At 42.6% G+C, this 26,419-nt stretch overlaps 1 protein-coding gene across 1 annotated transcript in view; it reads left to right on the forward strand.

Annotated features, from left to right (window-relative positions):
* FAM20B (FAM20B glycosaminoglycan xylosylkinase) overlaps positions 1-21,348 on the forward strand; it is a 34,675-nt gene extending 13,327 nt beyond the window's left edge. Inside the window, exons 2-8 of the mRNA XM_044672272.1 lie at positions 5,714-6,221; positions 10,638-10,724; positions 11,803-11,912; positions 15,030-15,201; positions 15,443-15,634; positions 18,476-18,535; positions 20,789-21,348. Coding sequence (XP_044528207.1) covers positions 5,845-6,221; positions 10,638-10,724; positions 11,803-11,912; positions 15,030-15,201; positions 15,443-15,634; positions 18,476-18,535; positions 20,789-21,020 — 1,230 coding nt within the window. The 5' untranslated portion in view covers positions 5,714-5,844 and the 3' untranslated portion in view covers positions 21,021-21,348. The remainder of the gene's footprint in view (positions 1-5,713; positions 6,222-10,637; positions 10,725-11,802; positions 11,913-15,029; positions 15,202-15,442; positions 15,635-18,475; positions 18,536-20,788) is intronic.
* Positions 21,349-26,419: the final 5,071 nt, after the last annotated feature.

Consider the following 26,419-nt stretch of genomic DNA (forward strand, 5'->3'; position numbering starts at 1 on the left):
TGGTCACCCAAGTTAATAATAATAAAAATAGGTCAAGATTAATGCTTAAGAGAACATGGCTATTGATGATTCTTGGGAGACATCTGGGTGGTTGGCAGTCTAGGCCCTGGGTGGTCATTAAGACCTCAAGTTACTGAGGTTCCTAATCCCTCAAAGTCTCCCCATTTCTGCAGTATGAAGCCCCGACTCCATACAGGTCAATGCTAACTGTAGCTCCCCAGCCCTGCCTTACACTGTTTCCTTTCACCTCTGCTAGACTTCTGGCAAAGCGTTCTCCTTCACAGCCCTCATTAACATTCAACACTTTTCCCACCTCTGTCACTTCTCCTCAGCCTGGCATACCCTCCTTCCCTTTTTTCCTTACCTTTACTACATTTGCCTTTTGAAATTGTACCCAGATGCTTCCTGTTCCATGAAGTTTGGATCATAGGATTAAAGTTTTAGATCTGGAAGGGACCCTAGAGAGCATTGAAGTCATCCTCTCCCCTTGTCCCCCTCATTTCCCCATCTTCAGATGAAGAAACTAAGGCACAGAAAAGGTTGTGACTAGACCAAGGTCTTCCCAGTAGTGAGCAGCAAAGGTAGCATTTGAACCCATGTTCTCTGACTCCAGAGACATATACTGCTGAGCTATTTCCTGTAATATTGTATAACAGTGTATATCTTATGTTCTTATATTTTACTCTTATCTTATAATTTTATTTTGTTTTTAAAAACCCTTACCTTCAGAATCAATACTACATATTGGGTCCAAGGCAGAAGAGCAGTAAGGACTAGGCAGTGGGGGTTAAGTGACTTTCCCAGGGGTCACACAGTTAGGAAGTGTCTGAGGCCGGATTTGAACCTAGGACCTCCTGTCTCTAGGCCTGGCTCCCATTCCACTGAGCCACCTAGCTGCCCCCATCTTACATTTTTTGTATAGTTTTGCACATCTCTCACTACTCAGATTATAAATTAAATGAAAGCAGGGGCCCAAGTACCATTCTTCTTTGTATCTTCCCACAACCCTTTGTGAATATGGCAGGTGCTTATTAAATGATTGTTAGATGAATGAATGTTTTCAACAAAATTGATATGATAATGGATTGCCTCTGTATTTATAAAGTTATGGGGTTTTGTAGGCTTTAACACTAAGATTTCTTCTATTATGTTTCCCCTTAAATGTGGACTTGACTCTTAGAAAAATAAAAGTCACATTTAGTCATCTCTTTATCTGTAAACTTCATAATTAAAAGTTCTCAAGGCTGGAGGTTATCATTCTTCACCAACATCCCATGAAGTATATAGGGTAGTTAGAACTTTTTTAATAGGAAAGATGGAGTCAATGAAGTTCTGAGAAGCCTTTTCAGCTTAGAATGACACCCTGGATTCCTGACTCCCAGATAATTGCTTCCCATTTGACCGCCAAACTACCTCTTTTCCATATTCCACAACCATAGACTTAGAATTCCAGGAGGAAAAACTGATCATAGGTCCACTTTCCAGAACTTCGACCCAAGAGCAAACATGTCTTATTTCCTACTGTTTATAAATTTACTATTTGCTCCAACTTTTTTTAATTAAAAATGTTTAATAAAATTGCTTAATCACCTCAAGTCTATTTTCTCTTTGAGTTGAAACTTTGTCCTGAATGCCAGAAATATTAAAAGTAGTTCAATAGTCTAGAATATAACTGGGTTGTTATAGAGATCAATACTCTATAACCAGAGACTAATCTGAGTGGCCTGGGTGGTCATCGGACGCAAAGAATGAAACAGACTGGAAGCACGGCTTGTTAGCTCATTGTACTTCAAGAAATACTGAAGTAGCCACTTTATTATAAAGGAAATTAAAGATCCCTTTCCCCCAAAAAGCCCAAGAAAGTTTCCCACAGTTACAGAGAGCAAGATTTTTACTATAGTCAAAACAAAAGCCTTAGAAACCTTCAGGCATAGACAAAAACCTATGCTAAACTATCAACTACATGTGTTATCTTTAAGTGGAGCCTGGGACATCTCCGTTAGGTCGGAAAGCCCCGTCAGTTTCTCGGCCTTGATGGTATTAAACAATTTTTTGAGCCTCATTATTTTACTTTAATTCTGGGCAAAATGCCCTGCCAAAGGTTCGGCCTTGGCCGTACCAGCCATCTGTGTTCTCAGGTAAAGGGGAACAGAGTTAGCCCCCCTCCTGCTGGAGTGCTGAGAGCCCAAAGCTTTTTTAATAAGACTAATGTATTTTGAAGGAAGGTGAGAATTATGAAAGGAATCAAAAGAGGAATCTCAGATTTTTATCTTAGATATCCCACACCTGTCTCGTCCCGTAAATAGAGCAGAAAGATAAATACACGGCTCTGCCAGTCTGTATTGATCTTTTGAGGGGGTCCAGATAAAAATATCTACTTGAGATTCTAATTTCTCTTAATAGCTCCCGACAGGTTGTGTTATACAATGCCAAGAGTTTATAGAAGGAAGAAGAAAACTAGTATACTAGTATACTTGCCCATGGGGCCGTGGCCTTAACCTTCTTAACCTCCCTGAGCCTCTTTTTCCTTGCCTTTGAAAGGAAGGGGCTAAGCTAGATGGTCATTAAGGTACCTTCCAGCTCTTAGATCTGTGGAACTATTTACTAGGGTATGGTACATGAAGGACATCAAGCAGATTCAAATGACTCGGTGCACAAAATTCACCACCTAATCTGGGTACCATTAGTTCTTTCAAATACTCTGGCTTGCCTTTCTGGCTGAGGAAGCAAATGCTACTCCGCTAGAAGGAAATATCTTCCAGGATTCATATCCATATTTCCTTCAAAAGGAGATGGCATTTGGTGGACAGTAAAAGAGAGCTAACTTTGTTGCTTTTGACAAAACAATAGAGTCAGCACTTGAAAGCAACTAGGGTTCCCTTTTAACCCTTTATTAAATACTTATGAAAGGCAGCAAGGTAGATAGTTGATGGAGAGCTGGCCTTAGAACAAAGGAAGATCTGGCTTACGTCCTTCCCCTGCCCTCATACACATGATAGCATGTGACTGTAGGGCAGTCACTTCATATTTCAATGCTATAGGCCACTGGTATCAAACACACAGCTCTGATGCGCTGCTCCCATGTGATTGTGTAAGTTGTAAAATGCAGGGGAAGAAATCGGAATTTAAAAAAAGAGAGAGATTGACTAAAATAGTGCTTAATCAAAGAGTCATTAGGGAGCCACTGATGTTGATTGAGTAGAGTAATGACGTAGTCAGACATGGTTTTTGGAAAATCACTTTGGCAAGTTGTGCAGAACACAGACTTCAAATAGCAAATCTAAGTTAGCATGTGGCCCACAAGGGGCCCTTACAGATGCGTTAATGGCACTTGTTTCTACTCGAGTTTTGCAGTGGACACCACCGGCATGGAGGATACCTGGGAGGGAAGAAGAGAGGTTTGTGGCAGAGAGAACCAAGAAGGAGGCAGTTGTAATAGTCCAGGTGAGAGGTGATCTGGCTTGCACTGGTGTGATGCCCATGTGACCTATGCAAGAGCTGTTGAGGTGGCAGAAATAATAAGGCTTAATTAGTAGCCGATCAGCTATATGACTTTGAGCCCTAAAACTTGTCATCAGCTGTCCTAAACAGGGTACCAAGAACTGCTCAGAAGTAGTCCAGTTAAGGGTTAACCAGGGAGTGGCCAGGAAATTGAATCAGAGCAAGAATTAAGATTCTGTATTTACTGTCATCAACTAAGTTGGCTTCAGTACCCAAAAGTGAAGTCTGTGTCTGTTAAACGTGCTAAGATTAATAACCATTATGAAAAAATGGTTTAATGCTCAGGACTTGGTACTTGCCCTCTCTCCATGAGCTAAATCCAGAAATGAGTAAAACCAGCAGTCTTTTAAAGTCATACAATGTGAATTCTTATCACAGTTTAGTGGGTTGTTTATAATGCCAAAAAGATTGATTGTATTCTTTTATGAAAGGTCTTATGTATTTTTAAAAACAAAGGGACTCTTACAATTCAATGTTCTTGGTTTGTAGCTGTCTAAAAAATGTTTTTCAGAAACAGTATAATATATCTTTCCTATATCCCTCCTTTTTGCACTGAAAGAACCTTGTGTGTTACATATATAAATACTGGGGAATGTTATATATAAATAATGTTATTATTTACCTCATTTTTAAAAAGTTAGCCAAAGTGAGAATGTTTTTGTATTAACCACACTTCAAGGGACAGCTAAGTGGTTCAGTGGATAAAGAGCCAGGCCTGAAGATGGGAGATCCTGGGTTCAAATGTGACCTCAGATACCACCTAGCTTGTGATTCTGGGCAAGTCAGGTAATCACAGTTGTTTAGCCCTTACTGCTTTTATGCCTTAGTTCTGATTCTTAGTATCAATTCTAAGACAGAATAGAAGGGTTTAAAAAAAAACATACTTCAAAAAATATTGAAGGATTGATCCAAATATGTTCTTTCCTCCTTCCTCCTACCCCCTCACCTCCAAATGGAAACAAAGAAGGCTTAGCAGGTCCTCTTGTGCTTCACATGTTACTTCTATTTGTGCCAGAGGACTCCAGGCCAAATATGAGAGTGCTCAAGAAACAGTAGCAGCAGGTTGAGTTCTGAAGTTTCCAGAGGTGCTTTGTGCTCATGTGATTTCAAGGGTTGTTTTGCAAATAATTGAACTGTTACAATTGTTCAAGATGGTGATGGAAATAGCAGAAAACCCTTTCTGAAATCTGGTCTCCGTAGCATTGCCTTGATCTTTCTTCTGTCAGTAATCACAGGCAGCTTGTTTTATTGGATTTCACACTAAACTTGTTATAGTCACAGTCACATTTTAGATGTACTTGAATTGCCTTTGACTGTTTCAGCTAATAATGTCATATACTCTCCATGTGATGGTGAAGAAACAAAACAGGTGGCTGGGGATAATTAGAATTGGAATTTAGCTTTCACCTTCAGTTCCCCTGACTTAGAAAAAAAAAAATTTAAAGGAAGAGTATGTTAATCACTGAATAACCTGCACAGCTGCTGGCTCACCAATTTGTGCTCCTATTTAGAACGAAGAGAGAAATCCCAAACTTTGGACAGGAGGGGCTTCATTGGACAATTTATTGCTCTCCTTTGTATTACACTCACTTTCTTTGATGAATAATCTTAACTGTTAAATGTGCTTGGACAGAATTTGTGACCTGTGCTGTAGCTCTGCAGCAAAAACTATAGTAGAGTATAAATGTTTTTAAATATATCCAGTTCAAATGAAAAAAAAAATCATCCAGGTATTTAAGACAAGATTGCTTCATAAATTTTTAATCCTCTTCTGAGTTCACGTACCAATTCCTGCTCAGAGTACTATTTGCAATCCAAAGGAAAAAATATTTCATTATGATAGTTCCCATTTCCCCTCACCCCCAAAATGATATTCTTTTATCTAATAACTTTCCTTTCCCTGATACTATTCTGATTTTCAACTTCATTATGTATTTATAGAAAATCAATAACTGAATTATATGAATGTGTAATATTACAAATATTTAATTATTCATTTTAAAGCAAAAAATCCTCCGTACATAAAAAGATAAGAACTAGAATCCTTGCCAATTAGAACCAGTTAAAGCTAATTCTTAACCAATGCAACAAATTCATTTAAAATCATTGACTTTCTGAAAACTAGAGTAAACAATTTGCCTGGAATTGTACCAGAAATGGATTCAGGTCTGCCAATTAACTTTAACCAAAAGTTTTCTATTTTAACTTGCAGGAATCCTAGGAGGTGCTTCAGTGATGGGATGGACTAGTTTAAGTGATAGTCATGAACTCTCCACATTAACTGCTGCCTCCTCACCCTGATTGAAGAGAACCTAGGTTGAGGGAGAAGGGAAGGAGGCCACCATGAAGCTGAAACAGCGAGCTGTCCTACTGGTCATCCTCATCATCATCTTTATCTTTACAAAAGTTTTTCTTATTGACAACTTGGACACTTCAGCTGCCAACCGTGAGGACCAACGGGCCTTTCACCGAATGATGGCCAGCCTGCGTGTAGAGTTGGATCCCCGCCTAGAGCATACCTTGCAGTCTCCTTGGGAGATTGCTGCTCAATGGGTAGTTCCCCGGGAGGTGTACCCAGAAGAGACCCCAGAGCTGGGGGCTATCATGCATGCCATGGCCACCAAGAAAATCATTAAAGCTGATGTGGGTTACAAGGGAACTCAGCTGAAAGCCTTGCTGATACTTGAAGGAGGGCAAAAAGTTGTCTTCAAACCTAAGCGGTAAGTCTTCTTCATGGCAACAATGATTTGTTGTGCCTTGTGTTGCCCATGCATTTCTGAATGTAGCAAGCTGTCAACCTCACTTTCTTCACTTCTAAAACAAGAGCTTTGGACTCAGTAACCCAAGACCCCTGCTTGAAGCTTTTCACACTATAGGTCCTAGGATTTTATCTCTCATTTTAAGAAAAAAGGTAAGCCATGCAGCTGGTCACCTGTGTGGTTTACTAAGATATAAGGTAAAACTAAGATAAGCTAAGAAAAATAAGTAAGAAATAATAAGTATAAAACTAAGATTATAAATTGGAACTTGGAAAGGTTGACAGTGACATCTTCTGGCTCTTATTGGGAACAACAAAAATGATTTCCAAGGACATTTATGGCTTCTTTATCCAGAATAAAGGGGGCATAATTGTCAGTATGCATGAACTTGAACTACAGCTAGGTCCCAATTAGTGTGAATAATGAACTTCTTGAAGTGGGTGCAGGTATATTTTTAAAAAGATTTATTAATAAAAACTTGAAGTAAAGGAAAATAAAAAGCTAGAATAAAGAGGGAGCTAACCCAGTTGCAGTCATGAGAAAAGAAAGGGCGGGGTTACCGCAAACTTATTTGCAATACGTAAGGACGCTGCGGGACGAAGGGAAAAGGATTCTGGGAGATGAAGTCTGAGGGTACACAATTTCCAATTACCCATTAGGGCCCTTCTCACCCTGCGTCTGGAACCTACCACCACAGTACTTACATTTCAACAAATCCTTCCCCAATATTACAGCCAAATGAATCCTTCCTAAACAAACCAATCACTCACTGCCCCTCCTCAGAAACCTTCAGTATTCAGGAGCTGGATGGCTCAGTGCATAGAGCCCTGGGCTTGGAATTGGGAAGGTCTGAATTCAAATCCAGCCTCATAAACTTACTAACTGCACATCCGTGGGCAAATCACTTAGCCATTGTCTGCCTTGGTTTCCTCATCTATAAAATGGGGATAATAATAGCACCTACTTTGCATGGTTTTTGTGAGGATCAAAAGAGATAATATTTGTAAATAGTTTAGCACAGCCTGTTTGCTGCACTATACCATAACTACCACTGCATCACCCTCATCCTTCTGAGGACAGTCAGCCTGATTCAGCCCATTCAGCTGTTCCCCTGCCAGGAATGAGCAGTTTGTTCTTTTCAGAACAAAATGCAGATGATGATCTAGCCCCACCTCACTCAACTTAATTTTTTCTGGAACATAATGAGCCCACTCCCATTTCTGAACCTCCTGCCTCCTGCACAGACAGGACGCTTGGCTGCTAACTTGGATCACTGAGCCCCAGGGACTGTCCGACAGGTGGGTGTCTGTGTGTCCCACGCTGCCACACTGAGCTAAGGCAGGAGGAGGCTGGGAGAGCTCCCAGACCCCGGGGGCAGCCCTCAAGGGGCCAGGAAGTTGTCCGTCTGACCTCCGCTGCTTCTGGTTATCCCTGTCTAAGAGTAGCTGAATGGCCTCCATCAGGCTCCAGCATGCCTTCCCAGAAAGAAGAGGGGGATGGAGGGGCAGTTCTGGGATGGACTCTGCTGTTCCATCAGTAACTTAAGGTGAATCCCTCTCTGCTGAGAGGATTAGGGCCCTCACCGCCAGCACACAAAGAAGCTTCTCTCCAGGTCACTGGTGAGCTGGGTTTAGAATTCAGTCGGCAGGCCAGCTTCTTAATGTCCTGAGGTTCTGGCAGCAGAACAAGCATAAGTAGTCTGTTAAAGGCAAAATACCAAAACACAGGGCCCCCTTTCTCTCATGCATTGCCTCTCAACCACAAAGAAGCTTTCCGAGTCTGAATCCATGCCAGGGAAGCAGTCATTCTGCAAGCACTAATGGTGGCCATGGAAAGCCCGGCATTCAAGTCCTGCCTTTGGCATGCACTGGGTGAGTGGCCCTGAACAAGTCACCTAGTCACTGGTCATGTCCCAGGAAGTTCTCCAAGATGAGAAGGTGCCAGCCTGCACTGGTAGAAGGAGTTTTCCTTCGTGAGTTTGACCTACTAACGAAGTCACAGGCCCTAGTCCCTGTTCCTGTCCCATAATTGTAGCCATCCTATGAAAGGTAGCTGCTAGAAGAGGGTTCAGAATTGGAGTCTGGAATGTGTTTGGGGCCAAGAGAGAAAATGCCACAAGATTTGGTTGCTTCCATCCTTCCTGCTCCAGTTTTGTAGTGGATTTTCAGTAGAATTTTACACTTACGGCAACTTTAGAGCAGTCAGAGAGCACTCTGATGTCTCCCCAAAAGAAATGTGCTGTGACCTCCCAGTAAGCTTTCCTGCAGCTTGGCTAAGGCTCTGCTATATGGAGTATTCGGGCGCTGGCCCCTCGCCTCGCAGGCAGGCATCCATCCCACAGAACAAGCCACCCTTCAGATGGACATCAGCATGGCCCAACCAAGCCTGCAACACTAGGAAGAAGAGATACTCTGTCTGCTTTGAACTTCTCTGTTCCTGAGAGAAAACCGATCCCCAGCCCCAAGGCAGTGCATACTTTTTTTTTTAAAAAAGTATAAATGTTTAGCTACTTTGCCTCAAAACTGGGCTTTAATATCTGTTGTTCCACCGTATGTACTGCAGCTGTACCCATTGCAGGCATCAGCTCATGTGGTCCTCTGCGAGACACCTTAAACATCATCTCATCTCTCTGCTTCCCCACAGCCATCCCCACACTGGAGGCGGAGGGTGTGAAGGGAGCCGCTGCAGCAGCCTGCTTTGACCTCAGTGTCTCTTTGTTCCCCAGTGAGGCCTGCCGGGTCCATAAGAACCCAGGATCAGGAAACCAGAGAACTAGAAAAATGCTTTAAAAATCATTTAGTCCAGCCCTCAGATCTTACAGATGAAGAAAAGGAAGCATAGTGAACTTGAATAATTTATCCAGGTTCCCATAATTAGGTAAAGGCAGGATGAGAATCTAGGACTCCTGACTCTGGGGCAGCATCCCTTCCCCTGTGTGACATTTCCTGGGCCAGGTCTGAGGGAGGGGGCTTAGCAAAAACAAGTTTCCTGCAAAACATCTGATAGGATAGTAAGTAAAACTGAGGAGACTCAGTGCTGCTTCTGCCCCATACATTTTGTCTTCTTAGAAACCTGGGCAATGGGGTGTGTAGACCAGAGCGGCGAAAGATCTGCATGCTCTACTTCCTCAGCCATGCCTTACCATATAATCAGGAATGGCAGTCCCTTATAGGAAATAAAGGCATCGTTAGTTCTCCAGTTAAGTGGTCAAACAATATGAACAACCCTCAGAAATATTGCAAAAAAAGTACCCCCAACTCCATAACAGGGAAAGAAATTTAAATTAATGCAACTCTGAAGTTTCATCTCATACCATTTACAGATTGGCAAAGATGACCAAAAAAATTAGAAATAGTCGGTGTTATAGGAACTCTGGAAAAACAGGCACATTAATAGACTGCTGGTGAAGCCATACATTGGTCTAGTTCAGGATATTAATTTGACATTATATAGCTTCTCCATACCCTTTATAATTCCATTACTGGGCCAACACCTCCAAGGAAGTCAAAGAGGGAAACAATAGCAATGCTTTTTATGGTAGCAAAAACTACAATCAATTGGGAAATGACTGAAAAAACTCTGCTATATGAATGGATTGAAAATTTGTTGTACAAATATTAGAAATTCAGAAGTCTCGGAAGATTGTTCTCAAGTGATAGAAAATGAAATCAGCAGAGCCAAGAGAACAGCATTAGCAATAACAAGCAATGTGTAAATTAAAACATCACTAAGAGGCGGCTGAGGTCTGGTTGACAGTTGAAGTCTGGGTAATCCACAAACCAATGAAGGTCTCAGAGAACAGTTAATGAAACATAACTTCCCTCAAATGAAAGAAAATGAGAATTACTGAGACAAGATGTTGTATGTTTCCAATGGGGTCATTGAATTAGATATTTTTCTTAATTGTTTTTCTTTGTCACAAGAGAGATTTCACTGGGGTGGAAAAGGAGGACTGAAATGACTTTGCTATGAATACAAAGGACTTCAGTAAAGTATAATTTAAAAGGACTGACATGGGGGCAGCTGGGTAGCTCAGTGGATTGAGAGCCAGGCCTAGAGACAGGAGGTCCTAGGTTCAAATCCGGCCTCAGACACTTCCCAGCTGTGTGACCCTGGGCAAGTCACTTGACCTCCATTGCCTACCCTTACCAATCTTCCACCTATAAGTCAATACACAGAAGTTAAAGGTTTAAAATTAAAAAAAAAAAAAAAGAAAGAAAAGGACTGACGAAGGAGGCCTTCTTGGATGTTGCTGTCTTTTAGCTAAGTAGGCAGATCCTGAATTGTTTCAAGGACCAACCTAGGCTCAATCTATGGGACAAACATGGGCTTGATGTGAGTCATGTTGTCCTCTCTGCTTGGGCCTGTCTTTTGCAGATATAGCCGAGACTATGTGGTCGAAGGGGAGCCATATGCTGGTTATGACAGGCACAATGCAGAAGTAGCAGCCTTTCACTTGGACAGGTAAGTGACCAGGTTTTTACATATGTTTGGGATTTTTTTTTCTTTAAATCTTTCTTTCTTGGAGAGAGGTTGCAGAAGTTTCCCTTAAGTATGCAACTCCATTAATTTTGACTTAATTCTCAATTCATTCTAAATGAATAAGATCCCATTGATTTTATGCTATTCATATCTGCATGACAACATTGACTCCCAAATGAATAGTCTAACTCATGTAAACCATTTCAGTTCCTGGTAAGGTCTTTGTTGATTATCAAGAAATTATGATGTATGATTCCCATATTTATCTATATAAGTTAGATAATGACTTATGAATATTTTCCTTTCCAGATAATAGACCAGCAAAGTCAAAAGTCCAAGTTTACAGCAAAATAGGGGCAGCTGGGTAGTTCAGTGGATTGAGAGTCAGGCCTAGAGACAGGAGGTCCTAGGTTCAAATCCGGCCTCAGACACTTCCCAGCTGTGTGACCCTGGGCAAGTCACTTGACCCCCATTGCCCACCCTTACCACTCTTCCACCTAAGAGCCAATGCACAGAAGTTAAAGTTTTAAAAAAATAATTAAAAAAAAAAAGGTCATACCAAGTTTACAGCAAAATAGCATAACTGATTAATTGAAAATATAATATTGCAGCTTTCTAACTTAAAGAGTGTTTTTGGAGGGGGGGTATTCAAACATATAACAAATAATGGCTTTACTGTGTGTCAAAATATAAATTATGTCACATTTATAAGTCTCTGAGATTTTAACATAAAGTCTTAACCTGAATTGAAACTAAGACCAGCACCAATAGAAAGGCAGAGATTAATTTTAAAATTTCCAAGTTGACTAATAAGAATATTTTTTGGAGCCAAAAATCTTTATGCTATTTCTTAGGAGATCTCATTTGCTGTGTTTACTGCCTTGGAAAGAATAAATTCATAATCTGCAAGTTGTCCTTAGAGGTTTTAATTTCAGGCAAACTTACTGTAGTTTTTGGTTAATGAACTTACTAGAACTTTTGAGCATGTGTTTGTGGGTCTAAAAGTGTCCTTCAAAATACCTTACTAATGACTTGTTTTTCCTTCTTTCTTTTACGATAGGATCTTGGGATTCCGCCGAGCCCCCTTGGTGGTTGGGAGATTTGTGAATCTTCGAACAGAAATCAAGCCTGTTGCCACAGAGCAATTATTGAGCACATTCTTGACTCTTGGTAAGGAAATTTGAAGAGATGTTCAGATAGAAGAATATTTAGCCTGGTGACTAGAAATGGAATAAAATAGATCATTCCTCTTATGAGTCTAACAAAGGATGGTAAGGAGTGAGTCCTCTGCTTATCAGACCACATCTGGGGGTTGACATTTATCCTAGGGCATCACATCTGAAAAGAGATCAATAAAATAGACTTGAAAATGAAAATGATAAGGATGTGATAAGTCAAAAAATTTTAGTGTTGGAAGTAATATAGTCCTATAAAAATGGTATATTTTCATAATATCTTCATTCTTCTGATTGAAGCATCATTGTAAAATCTCCTTTGGAGAATTTCTCATTTATAGATTTTGGAATAATTGAAGACAATTGGCAATCAATTGTTTAACTCTTTCATTAAATAGAATGTTTATGCAAAAAACTGAGGAGTCAGACTGAGGGCAAACAAAAACACTGTCTCTTCCCTTGTGGAAATTAAAGTCTCATGAGGGGAGTTATAAGATATATGCACCAGTAATGGTATTACAAAGTGGCATGTGCTAGGAGCCCACATTTATCTAGTGCTTTAAGGATTTAAAAGTGTCATCCACTGTATGAAAAGAGTCCAGAGGAATAAGAAATCACTCTTACTTTGTGGTTCAGGGAAGACCTTATGGAGCAAGTAGCATCTGAACTAAGCCTTGAAAAGTAGGATTCTCCTAGGTAGTGATAGAAGAGAGGCAGGTTAATCCTAGACAGAAGAACTAAAATAAGCACAGAGGTGGGAAAGGGCAAAGTGTTTTCAAGGAGTGGCATGTAGTATAATCTGTCTAGATTTAGGGTAAGTCAGAATGGTGGGAGAAAAGTCTTGAAAGACAGGTTTCTGAAGATTGAACATCAAGACAGGGGCATTGTATTTCATTCTGTAACCAGTAGAGGTCATTAAAGGTTTTTAAGCAAGGAAGCAACAGAATTAGAGCATTCTGTGTGAAGAGTAATCTAATGGCCATTGGTAACGCCATTGGTAGGCTGAATTGGGGAAAATTAGTCAAGAGTATTATAATGGTTCAGTCATTAAATAATACAAGAGCCTTTGGGAATGCCCATTTGGGAGGTGAATGAACTGACAAAAGAATCCCCCCCCCAAAAAAATAGAGAAGTTGAAGGTAAACCAGGAGAGTTCATTGTCACAGAGCTTTAAAAAGTGGAGACATGACCATCAACAGTGTTGAATTGTGCAAGGCATCATTCTGTGTGTCAGGTCTATAGAAAAGGTAAAAGACTAGAACTCATCTTCTCAAGAAGTAAAATCTAGGCAGGGAGAGGACACATACATATGATAGACAGGCATACCCCACATAGAGCATTGCTCCAGCTAGTGTTGTTTAAATTTTTAAGAATTTATCATTTTTATTATTTATCTTTTTATATCATCCTCATTTCTGAATATGCCCCTTTTGCCTCCACTATCCAGAAAACCATCCCTTGTAACAAAGAACTTTTTAAAGTTATTTATTTATTTGTATTTTAAGCCTCTACCTTTCATCTTAGAATCAATACTATGTTTTTGCTCTAAGACAGAAGAGCAGTAAGGACTAAGCAATAGAGGTTAAGTGACTTTCCCAAGGTCACACAGCTAGGAAGTATCTTAAATCAGATATGAACCCAGAATGGGACTCTCTGGCTCTCAATCCACTGAACAATCTAGCTGCCCCCTAAAGTTATTTCTTTTTATAAGCATGTATTATCTTTCTTTCCTATCTCCTCTTGATGAAAAGTTTTTTCTAATCCTTGTAACAAATATGAATAGTCCAACAAAGCCTGTTATTGCATTGATTATATTCAAAAATGTGTTTCATTCTGGATTTTAAGTCTATAACCTCTGGCAAGAGATAGATAGGATGTTTCATCCTCAGTCCTCTGGCCCCACAGTTTGCCATTATGTTTATTAGCATTCTAACCTTTTTAAAAATTCTTTTCCTCTGTAATGTTGTTATTGCATAGATTTTGTACCCAGTTCTACTCACTTCATTCTATATCACATAAAGGTCTTTCCAGTTTCCTCTAAAACTTTTATCATTTCTTATGGCACAGTAATATTCTATTATATTCATAAGCCACAATTTGTTTAGCTGTTTCCCCCCACCCCCCAAAAAAAACGGACACTCTTGGCTTCTAGTGTGGAGCTACTGTGAAGTGTTGCTATACGTATTTTCATACATATAGGTCCTTTTCTTTTTTCTTTGATTACTTTGAGGTAGAAGCCTACTAGCAATTTACCTGGGATATGCCCACTTCAGCATTCCTACTTTGTAACTCAATTACTGATAGCTCAAGCAAGGCAGCTCTGAGTATTATACGTCCCCATCCCTTACAGACTTCTTAATGTAGGTCATTTTTAAAAAGACTCTTCTTATGCACTCATCTGTATTATTCAAAGTAGGAAATGATTGGAAATAAAGTTTTCTCTCTCTTTATTTCTTCCCTCTTTCCCTATTTCTCCACAACTTTTCTCTTTCACCCCTCTTTCCTTCCTTCTTCCTTTCCTCCCTTACCTTCTTCCCTGATTCTATTTTTTCCTTTTCTCCCCTCTTTCCTTCTTCCCTTCCTCCTTTGTTCCCTTCCTCCCTTCTTCCTTTTCTCTCTCTTCCCATCTTTCCTCATTCCCATTTCCCTTTCTTGAGAGATAGTCATATACAATGGAAAAACACATTAAGCTACAAGTCTGGAGGAAGATTTTTCTCCCTCTCTTCTCTACTTCCCTGGCTAATATTGTTACCAAAACTTACTGCCACCTGTAATATTGTTTCACCTAATGTGTTTGTTTTGTTTTTTTGTGAAATCAATTGACAGACAGTATATGCTTGTATTTTAGAGTATCTGATGGTTAAATAAGTCTGAAGTACACTTTCAACAAGCCTTAAACTCCTACCATGTGCATGACAGTTTGATATTTGACCTGCTTGGCAGTTATGTATCATGAAAAGAAGAGGACAAAGTTTATTTGTCTTTAAACCAAATGAAAGGAGTTCAGGACCTCTGTTCTCATTATGGAGTTATTTTATGATTTTTTTAGGGGGTGAATTTGAGGTTTTTCATTTTTTTGACATTCTATTTGGCCTCTTTCTCTCTCTCTAAGGTAACAACACTTGCTTTTATGGGAAGTGTTATTATTGCCGAGAAACAGAGCCTGCATGTGCAGATGGAGACATAATGGAGGGATCTGTTACACTGTGGCTTCCAGATGTCTGGCCTCTGCAGAAGCACCGGCACCCTTGGGGCAGGACTTACAGGGAGGGGAAGCTTGCCAGGTAAAATGACTAGAGCTTGGGGACAGGCTGCTAAGTACTTCCATCTTGGGGCTTGGTCTGGTACCCTGCTGCTTTGTAAGCTCCTGGGGTTCATGCGCCTAGACTATCAGAGTCTTCAGAGGGCCGTGGCAGCCAGGTGTGAGCCTGCCGGGCAGGGACTCTGTCTTCTCTTTGTTTTGAACAGTGCCAAGCACAGTGTTGACGCTCAGTAAATAACCCTGGTGATGCTGCCTGCCTCCAGGTGGGAGTACGATGATAGCTACTGTGACGCCGTGAAGAAGACATCCCCTTATGACTCCGGCCCCCGGCTCCTGGATATCGTCGACACCGCCGTCTTTGATTATCTGATCGGCAATGCTGACCGTCACCACTACGAGAGCTTTCAGGATGATGAGGGTGCCAGCATGCTTATTCTCTTGGATAATGCCAAAAGGTACGGATGGGTCATGGTGCTGGATCTCTCCGAGAGTGGCTCATGGATGCCCAAGATAGGAAACCAGACTGGTCAAACACGTGGCAGCAAAATGTCATTGGGAAGAAATATAACAAAATCAATAAAAATATGATAGGACATAGATAATATTCATTTGTGATTGTCTAAGTCAATATGCAGACCACATGGATCCCCCATTTGAATTGGGTACCCCTACCCTATAGGCTACTTTTCGTACAGCAAGATAGTCGTCTTAATGTCATTTGAGGGAGGGCATTCAGGGAGGATGGAAACAGGTGAGATCTTATTGAGGTGCCTCATGGAAGGAAGCAGGAAAATAGTAAAGCCCAGTAAGTTTGTATAGGTTCTTCTCTGGGTCAAGTAGGACCAAACACTAGGGGAAAGGGGCCTGGTTCCGGGACACAGGTTCAAGGACTGAAGCTGCTTCATGCCAAGGGGATCTCAGGAGGAATTGATGGCTAGTTGATAGTCAGACTCCCTGCCAGCAAGATAATAGTTTTTGGCCATGACCATAGGCCTTGCTTTGGCCAGGTCACTCAGGAGCTTTGAGCCTCTCCTAGCTTTTCTGTTTAAGGGGGACAGACAGACTACTGAGGTCCTTATAACAATGGGATGCTTTGGCAATAAAAACTTCTTTCTCTGCCCTGAAGATATTTAAGGGGAATTAACTTTACCCATTACTTTGGTTTAAGATAGAACCCCAAGTCCAGAGATCTCCAAACAATAGACTGGCTCTCCAGAAAGATCTCAAGACTACCTAATGGGATCTCTAGGCCTCAGGTAGGTGGTGCAATGGATAGAGCACAGAGCCTGAAATCAGAAAGCCCTGAGTTCAAATCTAGTCTCAGATAGAAAGCCCTGAGTTCATGTCTAGTCTCAGGTATTACTAGCTGTAATCATTTACTCTCTGTCTACTTCATCTTCTTCAACTGTCAAATGGTGATAATAAAAGCACCTACCTCCCAGGGCTGTTGTGAGGACCTAGTGAGATAATATTCGTAAAAAATGCTCGGCACATAGCAGTCATTAAGTAAATCTTTCCATTCTTCTTTTCCCCCTCCCTCCTCTCCTCCTTTCCTTCCTTCCCTCTTTCCTCCTACCTTCCTGTAAAATGAGAAAGTTGGACTAGACAAAGCTCCTTTCAGCTCTAGACCCATGATTCTCTTCTCTCTAAGTTACTTGCTACTGCCACACTCTACCAAGCCACCCTTCCCTGTGGTAAGGTGAGTGAGTCATCATCTCACCCCTAATTAGAAACTTCCCTGCCAGCATCCCTTCAGTATTCCTGCTTATGTTCAGAAATGGTCCTCTTGACAAAGACAGTGCCAGAGTATGTGTACTTTTTTGTAAAACTAAAAGTACGATGGACTTTACTGAAACTCTTCAACATCAGATTTCATTTGTCCAAAGGTACAAATAATTTAACACCTGATTCAGTCGATGTTCTCCATTTGGCTCTTATCGTGACTGTCTAAACATAACCCTCTGGCAGTCAGGAGAAACGGGAACATCAATCTGTGATTATTTAACAGGAAAGCTATCTCTGTTGTTTTCTTTAGCTCAGTGGCTATTGGGGATAAAGAGAAACTTGTTTTTGGCAAACCCCCCCCTTTTTTTTTTTTTTTAGTTTGGGAGCTGAGAAGAGCCTTGTTCTGTTTACCACTCCATTTCTCCCATGGTTTGGGGGCAGTTCTCCCCCTCAGTGGCACTCACTAAGTGGCTACAGTGAAGTGTTTGGCTGGAGCTCAGAGCATCCTAGGTACTAGGTCATTGCTGAGGAGGGGAAGTTTCAAGCTGCTGCAGGGAATACACTAAAGCTGCTCCTTAAAAAGGAATGTTTGCCCAGGGCAGCGAGGCCTAGAGATGGGACATTGTGGGTTCAAATTTGACCTCAGACACTTTTTAGCTGTGTGACCCTGGGCAAGTCACTTAACCCCCAGTGCCTAGGCTTTGCCACTCTTCTGCCTTGGGTGTGATACTTAGTTCTGATTCTAAAACAAAGGTAAGGATCTATTTAAAAAAACAAGAGAATGCTTGCTCAGTATTTGCCAATGGCGCCTCCATCTTGTACAGACCAGCAGGAGCCCAGCGCTCTGTGAAAGATGGCAGCAGCCAGAGGGAGGGGCCCGCCAGCATAGCCATTGCTCCTCTGCATCTTGTAGCCCCATCAGCAGCCCTGCGTCCCTTGAACCTAACAACTGCTGTCAGAATTTCACCTTGTGCCGGCACCATTATAGTGTGGCCAGAGGCTGTTTCCTTTCTGCAGCAGAAGGTAGAGAATGTCTCTAATGTGGTCACTCATTTCTGCTTCCAAATTCCCTGCCACGACCATGGGAACACAAATGCTCGACATATGTATGCTGGGATGGGGATCTCCTGAGCTTCTGTGAAATAGGGCGAATAGCCTTTGGAAGAGGAGGTACACTGGCCAGCGACGGGGTAGCCCTCTCCAGCTGGCATTTTGGCATATGTTTGATTAGAGAGCCTTTCTTTTTCCCCTCCCTTTTTTTGCCCCAGCTCCACATTGAGTTCTATCACTCAGTTACCGTACAGCGGTGGCTAAGCACCGTAGATATCTTGACAAGACACAGGAGCCTGGTGCGTGATGGTCATTTTTGTTTGTCAGATGTTCCAGTACTGGCCATGGGGGGGTGTGTGTCTGACTGGTCATGCCCTGTTTGTTTTTTAATTTAAGTGATTGGAGCCGGTGTGGCATGAAATTATCTGGGATTGGTTTTAGATTCTTTATAGAACTTGCTACGGTTGGGAAGAGTGCTGGCTCTCCTGGAGCTAATTCAGTGGTTCTAATTTGTTTTTCAGCTTTGGGAACCCTACACTGGATGAAAGAAGCATCCTCGCCCCTCTCTACCAGTGTTGCATGTGAGTTAAATACCCCTGAGATGAGGACTGGCATTGCATGCCTGTCACATTGACCCAGGCAGGACAGATGCCTCCTGAGCCACAGTTCTGTGATAGAAGTTTTAAAGCAAAGCCAAAGGCACTTTTATTTTCAATTTTTTTTCATAGTTTTCCTATTTGTTTTTTTTTAACAGCTCATATTAGAATCTAAAATAAAGGAAGAAAACGAGATGTAGGCTTTAAAACCTTTCCCTAATTTGTCACTGTCAATTTGAAATTCCAAGACTATCTAGTAAGATTTAGCTTCATAGAGAATAGTAATAGCTAACATTTCCATAGCATTTTAAGGTTTGAAAAACACTTTACATCTGTTATTTCATTTGATCCTAACACCACCCTGGGAAGCAGATACTCTTCTTATCCCCATTTTATAGATGAGAAAACTAAGGTCCAAGAGAGGTTAAATGCCTTGCCAAGATTCTCATAGCTAACTAGGAAATGTCTGAGGTAGGGTTGGAATTCAGTTTTTCCTGACTACAAGTTCCATGTCCTCTCTATTGTACCATCTGTATGCCTCCTAAGGCAGACTCGGGAGTGTTACTGATGGCCAGCATTCTCCCAGTAATCCCCTGGATCCACAGGACTGGACACAGTAAGCAAGAAATCTCCCTTTTCTCCTTTAAAAGCAGTGGCATTATTAGCAACTGACCATTGGTGTGTTGTTGGCTTTGGGTTTTCTACAGACTGGCAAAGGCAAGGACACAGACTAGCCCTAAATTTCTATCTGGTTTTAGTAAAATGTTCCTCTACTCAACTTTACAAGTATGTTCTTTCTGACACTGTGGGAAGCCCCAGCCCAGGTTGTGCTTTGCCTGTGTTTGAAGGATGAAAAGAGCTTCAGCTGGGAGGCTTGGGGAGCCCAAGGGCCGGAGCTTCTTGGCTGATTTTGTCACTGAGGACTTCTTGCCCTTGGTTAAGTCAGATTGTGTGGGTCGGTTTGAGAACCAGCCCCCGTTTGTGACATGATTTGTACACTTTGCATTTTGAGCAAATATTCTTAGAGTTTCAAACTGGCTCACAAATGTATTTTTGGAGCATACCCCATTTATATGTGGAAGACTCCTTCTGTGTTGAAAGAAAACCATACAGGAAAGGTTTTGCTTCAGCTCTATCAATCAGCAAACATTCAGGGCATCTGGGAAGCACAGTGGATAGAAGGCCAAGCCTGGAGTTGGGAGGAACTGGGTTCAAATCTGGTCTCAGACATTTCTTAGTTGTGTGACTAGGCAAGTCACTTGTCCCCGTTTGCCTAGCCCTTGCCCTTCTGACTTACAATTATTACTAAGACAGAAAGTAAGAGTTTTTTAAAAATCAGCAAGCTTTCATTAAGCATCTCTGTTCTGGACTCTGGGCTCCCCTGAGGATCCCTGCCCTCCTGGAGCTTTCATTCTTTCACTGAGCCTGGAGTGTTAGGACTATGAAGAGGGAGGGAGGGAGGTGTAGTTCTAGGTATCTGCAGAATCAGTACAAAGTAGTTTGCTGGGGAGAGGGTATGAGCAGCCGGGGTTCTGGAAAGGCTCCTCTGTGGTGCTTGAGCTGACTCTGGAAGGAAGTGAGAGCTCTGGAGGAGTTGCCAGAGGGTCGTGTGTAAGGAAGGGGAAGAAAGCCAGTTTGACTCGGATGTAGCATGGGGGAGGCATCCGTGTAATAAAGCAAGCGTGCTGGAGGCAGCGGGGAGCCCGGCAGCTCTCACAGGCCCTCCGGCTCTCTCCTTCCCGGGTAAGTGGCTCGTGTGACCTCCAAGACCAAGAGAGAGCCTCTCATTCCCTTCAAGCTGAGCTTAATTGGGCTTGGAAGGCTGGTCTTCCTGCTAGCCTTAGATTAAACAAAAGTCCTTCCGAGCATCTATCAAGAGCCTGTGATGGCCAGAAGAAAAGCAAAGGGATATCCTTAACCTCAAGAAGCCCTCGTTCATTGGGGTTCTTTGTGTCAGCGAAATAATAAGAAAGGAAGTGGGGGAGGGGGGGAGGACCAGGCAACACAGTGGATAGAATGCCAGACCCCGAGTCAGGAGGTCCTGGGTTCAGAATCGGCTTCAGACACTTCCTGTCTGTGTAACTGTGAGCAGGCTCCTTAACCCCATTTGCCTAAAAAGCCGTCAGATGGGAGCGCAGCCTTTGTCGCTGAGGAGAGCAGAAAGGTAGAAACACTCTAGAAACACGGGATCCGAGTGGGCCAGTCTCCAGTGACCCGTGCTCCTCTGTTGTTTTCCAGAATCCGGGTCTCCACGTGGAACAGGCTGAACTACCTAAAGAACGGCGTGCTGAAGTCTGCCTTAAAGTCGGCCACAGCCCACGACCCCATCTCCCCCGTGCTGGCCGACGGGCACCTGGACGCCACGGAGCAGCGGCTCCTGAGCATCCTGGCCACCGTCAAGCAGTGCACGGACCAGTTTGGGACAGACACGGTGCTGGTGGAGGACAGGATGACGCTCTCCCACTTGTAATTTTAGGGGAACACAAATGAAACTTCTTTTTACAAATGATAGAAAAACAGCACAATTGATTCTGGATGGACCGACGGGCAAAGACTGAGGGCAGCACGCGGGGCCCGGTGCCAGGCAGCGGCTCTGTGAGAAGCTGAAGCGCTGACTGAAAGCGGCCCTGCACAGCCTCCTGCCGCCCTGGCATCGCTCTTCCGGGGGTGTCATCCTGAGTAACGGGCGCACAGCTGCAGAAGCTTGAATTCCGGGCTGAGGAGGACTGCCTGCAGCCTGGGGTGGGAATGAGGACACGAGAGGGCTCCGGAGCGTGCGTGCGTGCTGTGTGTGTGTGTGTGTGTGTGTGTGTGTGTGTGTGTGTGTGTGTGTGTGTGTGTGTGTGTGTGTGTGTCCTGCCTCCCTCCTTTGCTCTTCTCCCCCTCAGCACCTACAGAAGGACTTGGCAGTGGTCAGGGCGCAGCTTAGGCTCCTCTTGGTGAAGGTCCCGACCTCCGTTAGAGGGGGTGGCGCTGAGCAGGAAGAGCGCCTCCCTCTGAGGCTCCGCCTCTCCCGCGGCCCTTTACAAGGCGCCCAAGGCCTGCGGAGCTGGAAGGGAGGCCCGAGCGAGTGCCCTCTAACGCCTGCCACGACCACGGCCTCACCGCCTGCACAAGAAGCGGGCCTCCTCGGGCTCGCGCGCCCAGAGCCTCACTTAGTGTTCACTCCAGGCGGGCCGGTGCCTTCGCGAAGCAGGGCAGACCTAGTGCGTCCCTGAAGAAGGAGAGGCTGTGTTGGGGTGTGGGTGGCCCCGAGGGTTTGGGGATTCCTCGTCCTTCCCCCAGCTCCTGGGGGACCCCCGGAGGTGGGAGGTGAGAAGAGGAGAGCATGTGCAGAGGCCTTCGGAGCCTTCCGTGCCGCACGCTCAGCATTGCCACCTGTAGCTTAGACGCGCTTCTCCCCCCCTCCTCATTCTCCTCCTGGGTCCTGAGCTCGCATCCGGCCTGGCTGGCTCCCGAGCCTCCAAGTTCTGTGGCGCTTCTGGGGGTTTGTGTTCTGGACAGAAGGCAAGCTGGCCGGGTGCGGAGAAGCGGGGTGCTGAATTGCTCGGGGGGGTGTGCCTGCCCCTCCTACTTCATCTGCTTCTAGTCCTCGTTACTTTTCTAGGTTTATACTTCCCTTGATTAGAGACTACTATTTATACGATATCATTGACCGCGTTTAATCCCAGCCACTGGAAATCCAATTAAAGCAAGCAGAGTCTTAAAACCGATGCAGGAGATTGAAGGCCACGTTCTGAGTACGAGAGAGACGTGATGAGAAACCCTTTGGCAATACCCCGTCATCATGGACATTGGGCACTTCTAATACCTTGTACACATCTGAGACCAGGACAAGAATGGGCTATTGGGAAAAAGGATCTCGACGTGAGAAGGCAAATGTCGTGTCAAGGGGAGAAGAAGCCTGTTCCAGTTTCAAGATTGTTTACTGGGTGTATCCAGGAAATTCTCGCTTTCGCCCGAGAGTCACTTGGATAGCGCCTACCCTAAATTCTCTGGGAGACAGCTGCAGAGGTAGAGGCAGATCCTGAGACTGTTAGCTTTGCTCTCTGTGATAAATGCTCCTTTCATGCTCTACGGATACAAATGAATAAAAGACGATTCTGTGATCACATCTTTCCAGATAAACCTCTTGCCTTTATGAGGTCAGACTGAAATCTTGCCTTCATTAGTTCTGAAAACTTGGGAATTTCATTCTGGTTGTTGGAAGTAAACTATTCTGCTAAAGGAATAAGATAGAAAATAGAAGCAACTTGGTTAAAATGGGTCTTTTTTCCCCTCAAACATTGCTTCACTTCCTTGTTAGAATAAAATTATTGTTTCCTTTTCCATTTCCTACCACACACAAATTCATGGACCTTGAGATTTAGAACCAGAATAGTATGAAAAGCTAGAGCGTTATTGCTAGAGTTACGTTTGTTGATCTTCCATTGGTGTGCAGAATGTGACCCAAGTCAGGTTAGAGTGGAATGGAGGATTCAGAAAACTAGATGAGAATCAGCCAGTGACTCCAAATGCCACAAACACTAAATTCACCTTAAAGAAGAAGATACCTTTTAATCGTAATAATAATAAAATGCCTTTGAACTCTGGTCCATTTTATTAGGATTTTGAACTACTTATATAATGAGGATGTGTTTAATTCAGAGCATAGATGGTCATTAGTGTTGGGGTTGCTGATGTCAGCCTAGGACACATTTGAAATAAAACTCTAAAGCTAGAGTAGATAGGTTACATTTTGATATGCCCCTCACAAAGCCAGATCTTAAGAAATTATTTCCCAATTCTTGCTTTTTGAAACCTCAGTTTTTAAGTTTAGGGAAGTGTTTCTGCAGGTTTTATTCTAAAACTGCTTGTTAATGTGAGGTGTTGCTTACATTGTAGTCAAAGAAGTAAATAAGTTACCACAAAAAGGAAATTACTGGATAGGATTTTATTTGCTTAGATCGTATCCTCCCAGTGAGTCATTCTCTCCCTGTTCACACTTAAAGTTAATGTGCTGCCTGTCAAGAATTGAAAATTAAGAAGGGAATGAAAGAACTGATGACTGGACTATTAATTCTGTGCAGATCTTGGAAGGGAAAATGGATACCGTACATGGAAAAGATAATGGAATGATTTCAGGGTGTTATCAGTCCGCATGACTGGTCTCCCACTGGAATTCATTTTTCTTTTTTTTCCAGTGCAAAGTTCATTCCCTCTCTCTTTTGTCCCCCATCTCCCATACTGATACGCCATCATGTTTCTGTCAACTAGTGTTTTAGAAACACTAGTGAGTGATCACACCCAGATAAGAACATCTGCTGACATATTACACTTTCAGAAAGTTGATTTTGTTGAAGACGGAGTCTTGGGTTAGGAATTCAGAGGAATGAGACACTGGCTGACCTTCAAGAAGTCATCTTCTCTGGTGTAGATATAGACTTCCTCATATGTAAAATGAGAGGGTTGGTTCATGTCCCTAAACTTTTAATTTTAAGTTTCAGAGAGCAGGCATAAGAAAATCCCTACATGTCCCAGGCATAGTAATAGCCAACAGAAGATATTTAACTTTGGCGATGCCCATTTGCTGGAAGAACTGAAACGGGTGGATAAAAGATCCTCTTCCAAGTCCTTGAGAGTAAGAACTAGGGGCATGGACAGCCAACTTTTCCCTTTGAGATACTGACAAAGAAAAGGAGTTGGGAGGGAAAGGAAAGAGGACCAGAGACTGAATGAGTAGAGTCATTATTCATTCAAATGAATTGGGGGGTGGGGGGTGAGATGGAGTGGGGTAGGGGATCATTTATTGAGAAGGTAATTTATTTACTAACAGCAACTTGGAAGGGAAAATAAGAACTCTGCTTCAAGCTGCCCGGAAGCTCCAACTACACAAATAAAGATCATTCTTGATGAAAAAGAGATGCTTGATAGAACAAGAAAATGAACATCTCCATTTCTACATGTGTTCTGTCGATTCAAGTTCTGAATCACGAAACATGAAGTGAATAAAAATTTTGATAAGCACTGGCGTACCATCTTTCTCCCTCAAACTCATTTCTCTCCCTCTCAGGATGTTTCCACTGGTTTCTGTGGCTTTTTCTTACCTGTTTCATGAGTTAGTAAGCAAGGCAGTTGGTTTGTTCTCTTGCACCATTTTGAACCCTTTATAATGGACGAGACTATAAACACACTGATTCCAAGAGGACAGTTGGAGACAGTAGCAGCAGGCAGGTGCGTATTGTGTCTGCTTTTGTGTATTCTCTAGTTGGCACTTTTTCCAGAAGTCGAAGCATTATGGATGCTGATGGATCAGCTCCCAACTAAAGTGAGGCCCACAAGCTTTCAGAGAAGGTTATGGAGGGAAGCTGGAGTTTGGGCACTTGGACATCTCACCTAAGAGATCTAAGCCAAGTAGCTTTTCCCCATGTTACAGCCTCAAAACAAAAAATTATTCCTGGGGGGGGGGGGGCGGGAGGGAATGGAAAATAACTAGCATTAGGGGCTTTTATGAGGCCTCCAACAAGATTACACTCGTTCAATTAGCTATTATTTGTACTTGAAACGTGGGAAAATCCAGGACTTGTGTTCACTCTTTATCGACTCACCTGTAGTGGGATCATTGTAAGCCTTTTTCCTGTGTCTAGACTTCAGTCATCAATCATCTCTCAGTCATGGCGTCTGCAAAGAAAAAGCTAGATATTGTGGCCAGGAGGGAGGGACTCTTTTTGACTTGATCTTTTATTCAGAAGAACTTATAAGGAACAGCTAATCTTACCTTCTTCTGAATATTGTAAGCTAGGGGATTATCTTTAACACTTGAGGATTGATACAATTGAAGCACAAGAAAGTACCTGAGCTACAGAATTCTGATGCTACAGAAATTCCATGGCAAGACAGTTTAAGAAGACATTCATAATCATAGCATTTATAAAGTGTTCAAAGGTTTCAAAGCACTACAAATATTTTTCCTCATTAGCATCCTGGGACATAGGTGCTGTTATGATCCCCACTTTTTCAGGTGAGGAAACTATGGCAGAGTTGTTAAGTGACTTGCCCACATAGCTAATAAGTGTCTGAGGCTGGATTTGAACTCGGTTCTTTCTGATTCCAGACCCAGCACTTCCCATTGCCATGCTACCTAACTACCTCTAGAAAGAAAGCATTTGTACTTCCATTGAAGTTATTAAGTACCTACTGTGAGAGATTCAAAATAATAACTGATGTTTCTTTACTCCTTCAAAGCTTACAAAAAAATTCTTAAGGCATAAGGTTACAGCTCTGGAGCCAGAAGGGACCTTACAGACCATTTAGACCAACTCCTCTTAGACTTTTGATTCTCAGAGCCCCTTTACACTTAAAAACAATTGAGGAGATGGGAGGTCCTAGGTTCAAATTTGACCTTAGACACTTCCTAGCTGTGTGACCCTGGGCAAGTCACTTGACCCCCATTGCCTACCCTTACCATTCTTCTGCCTTGGTGCCAATACACAGTATTGACTCCAAGACAGAAGGTAAGGGTTTAAAAAAAAAAAAACAATTGAGGAGGACCCCAAAGGATCCCTTTCGTTTTTGTGGGTTATAGCCATCAGTATTTACTGGATTAGAAAATAAAGCATATGCATAGACTTGTAAAAATATTCCCATTAAACCGATTATGTGTTCGTGTGATATTTTGATGAAAAATAACTTCTCCCAAGCCAAAAACAGTATAAGTAATGTCATTGTTTTACATATTTTTTGCAAATCTCCCATATGTGGCTTAACAAGGGATGGGGTTCTTGTGTCTGTTTCTACATTTGATCTGTGGCAGTGAGTGGCTTTGGTTGCAGTTTGTGAACAAAGCCTGGCCTCACAAATGTCATTGGAAAAAGGAGTATTATTCAGAGG

The sequence above is a fragment of the Gracilinanus agilis genome, chromosome 4 (genome assembly GCF_016433145.1).
Source record: "Gracilinanus agilis isolate LMUSP501 chromosome 4, AgileGrace, whole genome shotgun sequence".
In the NCBI taxonomy this organism is placed as follows: domain Eukaryota; kingdom Metazoa; phylum Chordata; class Mammalia; order Didelphimorphia; family Didelphidae; genus Gracilinanus; species Gracilinanus agilis.